Here is a 13,102-nt window from a genome sequence, read left to right as displayed (position 1 = left end):
AGAGTGAACTCAGCAGTTAAGAGCATTTTCTGCTCTTGCAGAGGACCTAGGTTCGGCTCCCAGCACCCACATAGCAGCTCACAACCATCTGTAATTTCAGCTCCAGGGGATCCATCACCCTCTTCTGACCTCCAGAGGCATCAAGCATGCATGTGGTACACAGACATATATGCAAGCAAAAGACCCATACATGTAACATTTCTTAATTAAAGTTATTGTATTATAGTTCTATTTAATAAATGAACTGTATGCTAGACTGAGAGATCCGAAGGATCATAGCAGCCATGCAGTGTGTGACTATAGAGTTGGGACTCTCAGACTCTGCAGTAACCAGGCCCCAAAGTCATCCCCAGATCTCTCCAGCAGTTGCCTGAGACCAAGAGCACTGGCCAATGACAGTCAGCTTCTCTATCTTTGCAATGCCTCCAAAACCAACCACTGAAGGCTCAAGTTTGCCTCCAAACCAATCACCTAGAACATGTTTCCTATTTGTTATCTCCAGCCAAAAGGATGCCTCAGAGCACATGGGGATCCATCCCATTTTTCCACCACGGGGTTTCGACTTTCCCACCTGCCTCTGAGTGTCAAATACAAGCCATGGTACCAATTCATTTTCTCTAGCAAGTTCTGAATGTTGTGCTTTTGATTTGGGTGGTCATTTTCACGTTTGAACTATTATGATTGAGGAAAAAATGCATTTCTGCATCGAACACTTTATGCTTAATGAAAGTAGAATAAAAGCATGGTGGGGACCAAGCATTCAAACATACGAGCCTATGGGGGCTATTCTCAAACCATCACAGTAGGTAAAGGTGTTTGCTGTCAAAGTTGACCTGAATTCGATCCCTTGGACCTACAAGGTGGAAGGAGGGACCCAACTCCTGCAAGTTGTCTTCTCGAGAGAGCGCGATTAAATAAATGTGTGTGTGTGTGTGTGTAGTTTTGTTTTTTATTTTTTGAGACAAGGCTTTTCTGTCTAATAGTCCTGGCTATCCTGGAACTCATTTTGTAGACCAGACTGGCTTGAACTCACAGAGGTCTGCCTGCCTATGCCTCCCGAGTGCTGGGATCAAAGGTGTGTGCTACTAAACCTGGCTAAGAAATGTATTTTTAAAAATTCGTAAGGCCAGTCTGGTCTATATAGCAAGTTATAGGCCAGATTGAGATTTATAGTGAGACCCTGTCTCAAAACAAACAACAAAAGATCCATTGTGAAAAAAGATTGTTTACATTTTAAATATTTATCTATTTTATATGTATGAGGGCATCGGATCCCCTTGGAGCTGGATAGTTTTAAGCCATGTGGGTGCTAGGAACCAAATCTGAGTCTTCTGCAAGAGTAGCAAGTGCTCTTTACTACTGAGACATCTCTTCAGTCCTTTGGTCTGCTTTTTTTCTTTTCTTTTTTGGTATTTTGAGACAGGGTTTCTCTATATAGCTTTGCGCCTTTCCTGGAACTCGCTTTGGAGACCAGGCTGGCCTGGTACTCAGAGATTCTCCTGCTTCTACCTCCCGAGTGCTGGGAGCAAGGACTGCTTTTTTTCTTGAGACAAGTTCTAACCATGTAATCTTGCTGGCCTGGAACTGTGTGGACCAGGCTGGGCTCAAAGTCACAAGACAATCCTGTCTGTGCCTCCTAGTGCTGAGATTAACACATATCCCCATACCTGTTTCTTACTTGGCAGTTTTGTTTTGTTTTGGTTTTTGGTTTTTGAAGACAGGGTTTCTCTGTGAAGCCCTGGTTGTCCTAGAACTCACGCTATAGACCAGGCTGGCCTTGAACTCTCAGAGATCCTCCTGCCTCTGCCTCCTGAGTGCTGGGATTAAAGGTGTGCGATACCAATGCCTGGTTTAATCATAAACTTTGTTGAAGATTAGTGGATGCCTGGGGCCGGGAGTCAGTACAGGGATCTACTGTAAGTGGATTCAAGGGGTCTTCTTGGGGTGACAGAAATGACTCAGAATTGTGTCAAGGAGATGCCAACTCAGCAAGTTTACTGGAAATCACCCATCTGATTTTAAACAAATCGAAAAGTTTTTGTTTCATGTAATGGTGTGTAATGGTGCGGGCGGAGGCCAGGTGAGCATGTTGGGCATCCTGCTTCATCACTCTGCGTGATTCCCTTGAGAGGGTGTCACTGAGCCTGAAGCTGGCTATTTGTCTAGGCAACCTGTCTGACCACCAGCACTGTGGTACGGGTGGGTATGGCTATGCCCGGCTTTTACATGGGTGCTGGGATTAATTAAATGTTACGGTATTATTGTAAATAACACCTAATGCCATCTTATTTATTTTGGCTCTCTGAGACAGGATCTCAATACATAGCCTAGGCTGGCCTCAAATGAAGCAACTCTTCTGCCTCGTTCTCAAGGGCGGGGTTACAGATGTGCCACCACACCTGGCACTCTCACATTTTTAAAAGTCCCAAGATCCATTTGTTAGTAGAAGCAAGAGCAGCTCACGGGCAAATGGATGTTTATGACCCGCATCTGCTGCCCTAACACAGCCAGGGTGCCTCATGGCTGAGTCCTGCTCTGGCTCACCCCAGGAGGTTCCTCTGGCCATGTATCTGCTTCTTGAACCAGAGGCTGACAACCTGGTGTGGCCTAGGCCTGAGGATAGGTCTACTATACTACACACACCTTTGGACACGAGCCTAAGACCTGTGACCACAGTTACCGTGTACCATGGAGGGTCTTGCAATTCCCCCACCTAGTATGGCAGCCAGGTACCCTGAACTCCCACAGTGCTTTCTGGGCCACACACCTGACTTGGGGAGAAGTAAGGTTGGGGTAGTGGTTCAGGGCCACAGGGAGGCACTGTACACGGTGTGCTTTTTCTTTCTTTTAGGGATTTATTAAGGCATTGAGCACAGTGTGAGTTTTAGCCAACTCGAATGAGGACAAGGGAAGCGAGGAGGACCTGAGGGATGTGCTTTAAAGTTAATGATGAGGAGGATGGACACTGCATAAATTAGGGAGTGCAGTGTGAGGCTCCTGCCCGTGCATCAGACACTGAGTTCCTCAATCCTAAGACCCGGGCTCAGCCTGAAGAACTTCAGAGGGAGCCTAGAAGGTTCCATCCATCCTTTGGAGCCCAAGCACGTGACCAAGCGACAACTGGTAACCGGGCCGCATGGCTGTAGGTCTTTCCATAAATGGAGCACTGGTGTAGTGTGTGCACAGCATGGGGCGCAGGGGCCAGAAGCAGGCAGGTGCAGAGCCGAAAGCCTCGAACGCCATGGGAACAGCAGGGCTCAAGGGAGGTTCTCCAGGTTCCCAGCCAAGTGAGGACGAGGGTGCCCTGGCCTCCTCGGGAATCCTTGTAAGGCAACTGGGTCTGCACTGACCTGACCTTTGCTTCTACGACACCCTGCTCCAAGAACAGGTGCCTTCAAGGAGAAAACCAAAAGGGACACAGGGAAGGCGACAGAGACCAGCTTCCGCTTCGCAGCTCAGCTCAAGACCCCAGGGGGCTCGTGGTCACTGGAGGCACTGAATTGCCTCTCTACTTTCTTTTGGTCCTTGATCTTGAGTCCGATGTCTACCCTCTTCTCAAAGAAGTTCACCAGCACAGACTCAGTTAGGACGGAGGCCAGGATCTGCTCGAAGGAAATGCACCAGTCCGTGTCCACGGTGCCCCCGCTGCGCGAGGTGGCGGCAGCGGTGGGGCTACAGGCGTCCCCCCCCACCAGCACCGTGTCATCGGTGAGGTCCTCACACTGCAGGGAGCCTGTGCTGACCACTGAGTAGGAGGACATGGACATGTCGTCTTTGGTTTCGTCATCAGACAACAGGAGAGAAGGAGAGCCCTGTCCCTCGCCACTGCCGCCCTCCGCGATCACATGACTGTCCTGCAATGCTTTCCCAAGATGAGTGTCCCCGCTGGCTTTGGCCTGGGAATCCCCTGCAGCTGGTGGCTGACATTCCTGTGTTGGGTCCTGATGAGGTTTGGGTAGGGGCGGTTCATCCTCCTCCGTGGCACTGCTGTGGTCCCCGCCGTGGGCACCATTCCTGGGCTTCTTGGCTGTCCGGGCCGAAAACTTCTTCCCCACCTCACCAATGCGGAGCAGAAGGCTGGCCACGGTGGCGATGGCATGATACAGGTCCTGTTCCATGGGGTCTTCGCTAAACATGTTGTAAAGGGTCTTACACAGCTCAATGAACTGCTCCTTAGGGAGGAAGCCAGAAGGAAGACAGAGGTGGTTATGGATGGGGAGCTGTGCTAACTGAAGCTACAGGCCACTCCAACTGGGGCTGGGATTTTGATACCACAAGCCCCCTTATCATTCCCAGGTTAGGAAACTGAGGTTTGGGAAGGAGAGTGATCAATGCTACACAGTCCTTTCAAAGCCTTTCTTCCCACATGCTTCTCCACCCCTCCTCCCCCTTTGGTTTCTTTGAGACAGGGTTTCTCTGTGTAACAGCTCTGGCTGTCCTGGAACTCATTTTGTAGACCAGGCTGGCCTCGAACTCACAGAGATCCGCCTGCCTCTGCCTCCTGAGTGCTGGGATTAAAGGCGTGCACCACCATTGCCTGGCCGTGTGCCCATTCTTAAGGCCTGTGTGTAAAAGTACTTGGAATGCAGGACCTTCTCTAGAAGGGCGCAGCTGGGGTGAAGTTCAACCTGAGGGTTGGTTGGGCGTTGTAAAAACATCATGGCCTGGACTGGGCCACTGGAGGGCTCTTCTCCATGGTTGTGTGTTGGGTCTCTGGCTATTGGAGACTAACTTTCCCTAGTGCTTCTGTGGATTATGGATACTGATTCAACCTAAGCAGGTGGTTACCATGGAAACACCATTCTGTCCAAGAAATAGCTTTTTACTTTTCTGGAATCTTCACTAATGGCCGTTCAGGACTAAGAGGCGCTATAGAGAGGGCAGAGAATCCGCCCCACAGGAGACTGCTAGAGTAAAAGTCGTAGGAAGCACCCAGAATTCTCTAGAAACATGTGCTGTAGATTCTGATTGAGTCTACCTGGTTCATCTTGGGAAGGTCCTTAATGGTTTCCTTCTGAGCCTCTTTCTCCTTAGCCCATATTCGAAGGTAGTGTCGGTAGTCAGGAGGGCTGGTCCCCTTCTCCTCTGCGAGTTGAGAGAAAGAGATTAAGCCTGTCCGTCTGTCCATGGAGAAAGCATGCTGTGGGCTGTCAGCAAAGTGGGCTGCACTCTGACCTGAGGTTACTTGGGTCCTATTACACAATGCTCGGGCATTTCGGGAGTGGTTGAAAACACCCCCAACACCCACAGGTCTCTCCTAAGTTAATGGAGGTAGGTTGGACTTAAGTTGATGAAGAGCCCAAACCTGTCTTCCCCAAGGCTGGAGAGAGGCTGCTGTGAGGATGGAGCCCTGGCTGCACACCAGAGGGCAGCGGCCTGGGGCCCACGGCAGCAGGTGAGCCAGGCTATGTACTGAGGCATCGACCCTTTGTCAGGGCACACACTTGCCATCCCATGGTGACTGAGGAGGGAATGTAAGAAGCAGGGTCCCCAGGTCCTGCGGCCCTGGGACTGCCAGCAGGATGGCTGTACCTCTTCGTTCTTGGATGTCCTCGCTTCCACTTCCTTCCTGCCGCTCCTGGGGTAGTGCTTCTACACCAGGAAGAGAACAGAGAACGTTCTTTGACTACAAACCCCGAGGTCCTTACAGGTCACACCTGCGGTTCTGCAGACCAGCCCCCCCCCCCAGGTCCCATGCTGCCCTCCTGCTTGCCTGGTCCCAGCCTTAAACACTGTGTCAAGGGAGAGCTGGTCAGGTCTTCACTCGGCTACAATTAAGGAGTCTATTATGCTCAGCAAGCTGCAGGCCCTGGGCTCCATTCCCAGCACCGCATACAAACGTTATGTCCGTGTTTTCAAAAGAAAACAAGCCTCACCATGTGGCTTCCCAGTGAATGCTGACGTGCGTTGCGGAACTCGGCAACACCAAGGGTCACACTCAAGGGAGTGATTCCTTCCTTGAGACTGTCGCACCAGCAGAGAGGTTTTGTACAGGACCTTGTGTTCAGCCTACTATGTTCTGTTTGTTCTTTACATTCATTCATTCATTTACTGTGCGTGGGTATACATGCTACAGTGTATCCATAGAGGTCAGAGGACACCTTGTGGGACTGGTTCTTTCTTTCTACCGTGGGTCCTAGGGACTGATAGGCAGCAGGAGCTCTTTCCTGCTGAGCCATCTCGCTGGCCCCTTCGTTTGGTATTTCATGAAGCGCTGCATTTGCTGAAGTGGGCACACACTGCACTATACACATGTGAACATAAACGTGAAGTCCTCCAAAAGGCCTGCTGGAGGACCACATCAGGCAGATCCCAGCTCTGGGCCGTCCTCGGGGACCATGCTGGTAGCAATGAAAGACAGCTATCTCCAGGATCAGGTTTTTACTGTGGAATAGGAGCCCTGTTGCCTCAGGGCTATGTGGGGCCCCAGGATAGGCCTGTGTACCCAAGGCCTCTCCTAGGAGAAAGTAGGACAACCTTAGGGCATCTTGGTTTGCGCAGACTTTGAGTGTGACAGAAGTTTCACTGGCCTCTGGAACTTGTATTTTTCTTTCCGTTTTTACATAGGTTTCACGACGTAGCCCCGAATTCAGTGAACTTGCCACATTGATCAAGCTGGCCTCAAAGTCACAGAGCTCTGCTTGCCTTTGCCTCTCAAGTGCTTAAAGGGCATGCCACTACCCCTGGCATAATTTGTATTCCTTTTTTAAACATTAAAAAAATTTATTTACCAGGTGGTGGTGGGGGTGCATCCTTTAATCCCAGCACTTGGGAGGCAGAGGCAGGAGGATCTCTGTGAGTTTGAGGTTAGCCTGGTCTATAGAGTGAGTTCCAGGACAGCCTGGACTGTTACACAGAGAAACCCTGTCTCGAAAAACCAACCCCCCCCAAAAAAAAACCAAAACAAACAAATAAAAAAACAAAATAAGAAATTTTTTTTATGGGTATGGGTGTTTTGCTTGCACGTATGTATGTATGCCATGTGCACACCGGGTGCTCATGGAGCCAGAAGAGGGCATCAGAGCCACCGGAACTGGAGTCACAGAGGTGTGAGCACCATGTGGCTGCTGGGAATCAAACTCAGGTTCTCTGGAAGAGCAGCCAGTGCTCCTGACCACTGAGCCATCTCACCAGCTCTCTAAGTTATGACCCAGGTTCAAATTCGAGTAAGTCTTCACACTGACTGCAGAGAGGACAGTGGTAGCCTGGGACACACGAGTTTATTTTCTCTCCAGTGTCACCTCCTTGATGTACGTCACCTACATCACCCACCTGGGGAGACGACTGGTTCTTGTTATAGTTTACCTGTTTCTTTTTAATTGCTTGGGATGGAACTCGGGGCTGTATGTAACCTAGGCAAGAATTCTACCACTGAGCTACACCCCCAGGTCTTATTCTTAAAATTAATTTAAAAATTTCTTTTTGTTTTTTTTTTTTTTTTTTTTTTTTTTTTTTTTTTTTTTTTTTTTTTTTTTTTTTTTTTTTTTTTTTTTTTTGCTCAGGTTTTTTTTTTTTTATTTATTTTCTTTTTGTTGCGTTAGTTTTTGTTGTTGTTGGGTTGGGGGGGGGGCTTTCGTGACAGGGTTTCTCGTGTGGCTGTGGCTGTCCTGGAACTCACTCTGTAGACCAGGCTGACCTCGAACTTGAAGACCCGCCTGTATCTGCCTCCTGAGTGCTGGGATTAAAGGCGTGCACCACCACCGCCCTGCTGTTGTCTTGTTTTACTGAGACAAGATCTCACTATGTAGCCAAGCTGGCCTGAACTCTTTGTAGACCAGGCTGGCCTTGAATTCACATGGATCTGCCTGCTTCTGCCTCCTTAGTGTTGGGACTAAAGGTGTGAGCCTTTACACACCTGGCTTAAAATTTATTGTATGCACGTGTATATTGGTGTGCATGCCAGGAAGCGTGTGTGCGTGTGTGTGTGCGTGCGTGTGTGTGTGTGTGTGTGTGTGTGTGTGTGTGTGTTAGGCCGGAAGGTAATGTGTGAGAGCTTTCCTTTCCTTCCACTGTGTCGATTCTGGGGTCAGATTCAGGTCATCAGGTTTGATAGTGGGTGCGTTGACCCACTGAAGCCTCTTGCCAGACCATTTATTTGTTAAAATTCACCACAGAGCTAGGCTGGCCTTGAGCACGGTTCTCCTGCCACCTTGGCCTCTACCTAGAGTATTAGGATTAGGGGCATGCACCATCATGCCCCAGGTTTCACTGCCAGCAGCACATGACAGAACCCAGGATCTCACATGCGAACCAAGCACTCAAACACTGAGCTACACTCCCAGCCCTTATGTTCCGGTTCGTATTACACATGCCCAGCTCAACGGCCAAATCCCAGGCAGGGCCCAGAATGGCCCTTCACTTTGTCAGATATTCCCAATGAGTTTTACAGGCAGCAAAGTCTGAGTCCTAACTGGCACTCAACATTATGTACTTTCTGTAATGAGAAAATCCTGCAATGTTTTCCAAGTGGAGTGTCTACCACTCCCTCTGGTCTCTGCTCTCCCATCCTGTACCTGTCTCACACAGTCACAATGACAGCATTCTGCATCCCTTTCTTATGAACACGGCATTTTTGCATGTGGGTGCAGCGGTGATGCCCTGGGCTTGCTCCATGTCTAGCATGCTGTAGTGCATCCTCATCATTAACCATCCCTAGCAGACTGCCCCCAGCAGAAACAGCTCCATTCTTGGGTGTTCTCAGCATTTATCCCCACAGGATGAGGTTCCAAAGAGTTCCCGGGGCATGAAAGCTTCCAGGCTTCTGAATAAAGGAAGACAAAGCCTAGAGGCAAAGGGGCCGCCCCTGCCCTCCAGGGACTGACCTTGCGCCTCCCAGGGCAGGAAAAGATCCAGATCTGAGGCCAGAGGAGATGCTGGAAGGGACAGCAGAGGATGCGCAGAGGAGGGCAGAGGGAGAAGCCCAGGTCCAGGGAGACAGAGAGGCAAGAGAAACAAAGGTTGAGAACATCTACAGGGACAACCTGGCCCAGGAAGTGTTGCAGGGCCCTCCCAGGGAGCGCCCCAGGGTGGCATGCTCCCCGAGCCCACAGTGGGACTTCTGGCTTCCTGCAGAGGCCCCATGGAAAGACTGGGGGCTGCAGACCACACAGGCTGGTGGTGCTGGGTGTCTCAGCAGTGGCTGGCTCACCTTCCGAGGGGCTGTCCTCTGTGAAATAATGGGTGGCCTCCAGGGCTGACTCCGCTTCCTCTGGGATCAGAGCTGTGTTCCAACGGAAGGAAACAGGGGAAGACTGTGATTTCTAGTCAAGGCAGAAAAGGCCACCCGCCCCCACGCATGCCCCACCAGGCTGAACACCTCCTGCTGTAACGCCTGACGTTTGAACAGGTGGTCACATTCTTGTTTGAGACACAGTCTCCTCTGCAGTCTCCTCTAATTCTCAACCTGCTGCCACAGCCGTGAGCTGGGATCACAGGTGTGCTTGCTTACTAGTTTGATTTTGACAATGTGGTTTTTTTTGGGGTGGGGGGTGGGGACTGAACCCTAGGTTATCCCAGATGTTAAGCACTTGTCCTGTGGCTGAGCTACGCCCCAGCACTGACACTGTGTTTGGAAATGAAGTACCTGTGCTGGGTAAGAATATAATCCATTACCCAGGAGCCTGGTGAACTGAGCTACCTTCCCTCCATGACGACCTGGCTCGGCAGATCTCTTTGGGGCAATTGTACCGCATCAATACATCCCAGCCTGTCTCACGCTCTGCATTTGCCGGTATTGGCTGACCCAGAACCTGACGTCGCGGATCCCAAAGGCTGTATGTACATGTAATCTTACCATTCCTGTTGTATGGAGGGGCGCGGAGTGGGGTTGGGCAGGGAAGGATTAACAGGGCAAAAGCACAGAAGGACGGTAGGACCCGAGCCTCCCATTGCCTGGACGAAGCAGGCTAAGGCGGCTCAGGTGGAGGGGGCAGCCCCGGTTCTCTGCTGTGGCCCGGCTGCCAGCCAGCCTCAGGGGAGCGCTGTGCACCAAGAGCTTCAGCTCTGCCAGCAGAGAGGTCATCTGGGGAGCTTTGACTAGTGGTCTGGGCACCCCTGGCCCGCAGTGAGAGGCTGGGGTGTGCAAGGGGAGTGCTGAACGGAGCCTTGCCATCTAAACCTCAGACAGGGCCAATTCTGAAGGCAGATGCTGTGTGCGAATCACTCAGGGGGGGTCCTAGTCAAGAAAACTGGCAACCTAGGGCGCTTCTACCACCGGAAGCAGGACGGACGCCCTGGGCCATCACTTTGATCTTTTTGAATCTGGTTCCTGCTAAGGGAAAGCTCCTTCTTAGTGGCTCTCCCTACAGCCACTCTTGCTGAGTCAGATGAACTCTGGCCACACATGAAGGCTGCTGGGGTCACATGCTGGCCAGCTTCTGTGAGCCCCCGCCCCCCAACTCAGCTCAGACCACAGGACACATTCCATCCTAAGGACAGCTCCAGCACCACTGGAGGCCAGAAGTGGGGCCCCTGTCACGAGGCCATGTGACAGGATCTGCAGGTGGCCTTGGCAGTACCCCAGGCTGTCCTGGGAAAAACAGGAACCTTTGGGTAACAGTTATTTTAAGAACAAAGAGTGTAGGGCCCAGTTACACTGGGACCCCCACCACAGCCTTCTGCCTTGATGTGGACTCTGGGTCATGCTGGCCTGCCTGACCCAGGAGCCCCACCAGACTCTCCCCTCATGCCCTTTCCCCTCCTCAGTCTGTGTGCTCAGACCACCAGTCATGGTAGACCTCAGCCCCAGACCCTCACTCATGCTGGGCCTCAGAGCCTCCCTCCCATCTAGCTCACGCTCCTGGCTACAAGCACCCCAGAGCTATGCTGGTAGTTCAGTGTGCATCTCCAGCTCCGGCCAGCACAGCAGGAAGCCGGAAGGCACTCACCTGGGGGCAGGTGCAGCTTGTAGAGTGCTTTGAGCTTCTCTGTGAGGTCTCCGTGGTACATGCCACCTGTGGAGCAAGGCCAGGGAGGAGGACATGCTTGGCAAGAAGGCTCCAGGGACACGTGGAGCTGTGTCCCCACACCCTTCCTGTGGGTTCTAGTGGTGACGCCACAGTCTGGGACAGCCTGGCACCTCCTTAGCCAGGTCTCTAGGGAGGCTCAAATGAGCCCTGGACCTCCTGCTTCCCTTGAACCCTATGGAAAAGCTTAGCCTTCTTTGGGGCCAGAGCCCCAGACAGACAGAGGGACAGAGGAAGAGCTCTGTCAAAGGCAAGGGCTCAAGGGCTCCCTCTGCTGTCCACAGGAGGGACAGACGCCCTGGCTGGTGCTCGAAAGATGGGTGAGACACTCACTCATCCCTGTCACAAACTCCTTGAAGTTGATCAGTGAGTCCTTGTTTTGGTCCAGGAGGCGGAACATGCGGCCTGCCAGCACAGGCGTGTGAGAGCCACAGGCCCAGGGTGTCAGGCTGGCAAAGAGCTCCCGAAACTGGCTGGCATCGATCCGGTACTGCTCCAGGTAGGGCAGGCTGGGGTCCCGGTGGATGGCTGCTGAGCGGCTACCACCCCAGTACTGGCTTGCCAGATGCTTGGCCTGCAGGGGATACCGTCTGGTGAGATGGCCTTCCCTCATCTGTCCACATCTGCAGTCTTACAGTGGTGAGCACTGGCCAGACACCTCAAGCTCACAGGACCCCTCACGTAAGTGCACAGCTGGAGTCAGACAGAGCACATGGACTCCACTGTTAAGACAGCATGGGCCACCTTGGGAACTGAACCCCATGCAGCTGCAAAGGACCACAGGAACTGGCAATATGCACCCACAGTTTCAGGACTCAGGAAGCTGAGGCAGGAGGATCAACTGACCCCCAGAGTTCAGTTTGAAGCAAGTCTGGGCAACACAAAGAAAACCCAGTTCAAAAACAAACAGAATAAACACTCGACTACTCACTCACTCAGTCAGTCACCAACTAACCAACCAACCAACCAACAACAAAAACCAAAACCCAACCACCCAGAGGGTGGCGTGAACCTCTGTCCTGGCCTTTCCCCCAGTGTCCTTGCCCTCCTTTGAGTGAACCTGAGTTTGTGTGCAGACACTCAACTGACTCACCCTCAGGGCAGGGATTACAAGGCTGCCTTGTAACCGTCCACCATCACTGGTCTGGCAGGCCACACTATTCCATAGCCACAGCACCTAGGTTGAATCATCCCAACGACTGACCTGTGTCTTTGCTAAAACTACAAGGAAAGAAAATCCCGTTTCCACTGCAGTCACTGAAAGCATGATGCAGGAGCTGCTCAAGATAGTCCTGTCTATCGCTCTACCGGAAAAGCAGCCCAGCTGTTCACCGATCAGCAGCGGCACAGCGGGATTTCAGTGCCTTGATCTGCCATGCCTGAAGCTGCCTAACTTTTCGGTGAAATGGCTGGATGCATTCTGTCCTCTACGTGGGTTGGTTTGAGTGGTTTTTGTTTGGTTTTGCTATTTAAAGGTGCTCTATTGGAGTCCAGTCACTAAATTGCTTGCCATGCAGGCATGAGAAGCTGACTTTGGTCCCTAGAACCAGCATAAAAAATCTGGGTGTGTGGGGCTGCCGAGACAGCCCAGGGAATAAAGGTGCTTGCTGCCAAACAGAATGTCCTGAGCTTGATCCTGGGAACACACAGAAAAACGAGAGCACCTACTCTCACCAGGTGTCTCCTGCATGCCCTCTATACGTGCACCATGGCGCACACGGGGCACACACACACACTCAAAACTCATTAGTAAATGTAAGAACACCTTTAATCCCAGCACTCAGGAGGTAGAGGCAGGCAGATCGCTGAGTTAGAGGCCAGCCTGGTCTACAGAGCAAGTTCTAGGAGGGTACACAGAGAAACCCTGTCTCGAAAGCTAATAAAACAAAAGCAAACCAACACCCAAGCTGCAAGTGGTACTGTGCACTCGGGATCACAATGCTGGGAAGGGAGGCAGGGGGAGCCCTGGGCTCACTGGCCAGCCAGCCTGCTCGGTGAGCTCTTGGCCAGTGAGAGACCCTTCTCCAAAACCGTGGCGCCTGGCTCAGAGTGACACCTGAGGTGCTCACGTCCCACTCTTGTCTAAATGCCAGGAAGGATTAAGTTCTAGTACACACGATCCACAGTAACTGCAAGGG

At 51.7% G+C, this 13,102-nt stretch overlaps 1 protein-coding gene across 2 annotated transcripts in view; it reads right to left on the bottom strand.

Annotated features, from left to right (window-relative positions):
* Positions 1-2,832: 2,832 nt before the first annotated feature.
* Tbc1d9b (TBC1 domain family member 9B) overlaps positions 2,833-13,102 on the bottom strand; it is a 41,648-nt gene continuing 31,378 nt past the window's right edge. The window contains exons 16-22 of one of the 2 annotated variants that reach the window (XM_028854996.2): positions 11,298-11,538; positions 10,887-10,952; positions 9,149-9,220; positions 8,823-8,873; positions 5,533-5,592; positions 4,979-5,085; positions 2,833-4,172 (exon numbers count right to left, since the gene is read on the bottom strand). In XM_028854996.2, coding sequence (XP_028710829.1) covers positions 3,456-4,172; positions 4,979-5,085; positions 5,533-5,592; positions 8,823-8,873; positions 9,149-9,220; positions 10,887-10,952; positions 11,298-11,538 — 1,314 coding nt within the window. In that variant the 3' untranslated portion in view covers positions 2,833-3,455. The remainder of the gene's footprint in view (positions 4,173-4,978; positions 5,086-5,532; positions 5,593-8,822; positions 8,874-9,148; positions 9,221-10,886; positions 10,953-11,297; positions 11,539-13,102) is intronic. The other variant, XM_028854997.2, reaches the window with a different exon arrangement.

Source organism: Peromyscus leucopus, chromosome 8b (genome assembly GCF_004664715.2).
Source record: "Peromyscus leucopus breed LL Stock chromosome 8b, UCI_PerLeu_2.1, whole genome shotgun sequence".
Classification (NCBI taxonomy): Eukaryota; Metazoa; Chordata; class Mammalia; order Rodentia; family Cricetidae; genus Peromyscus; species Peromyscus leucopus.
This window is presented reverse-complemented; position numbering and strand designations above follow the sequence as displayed.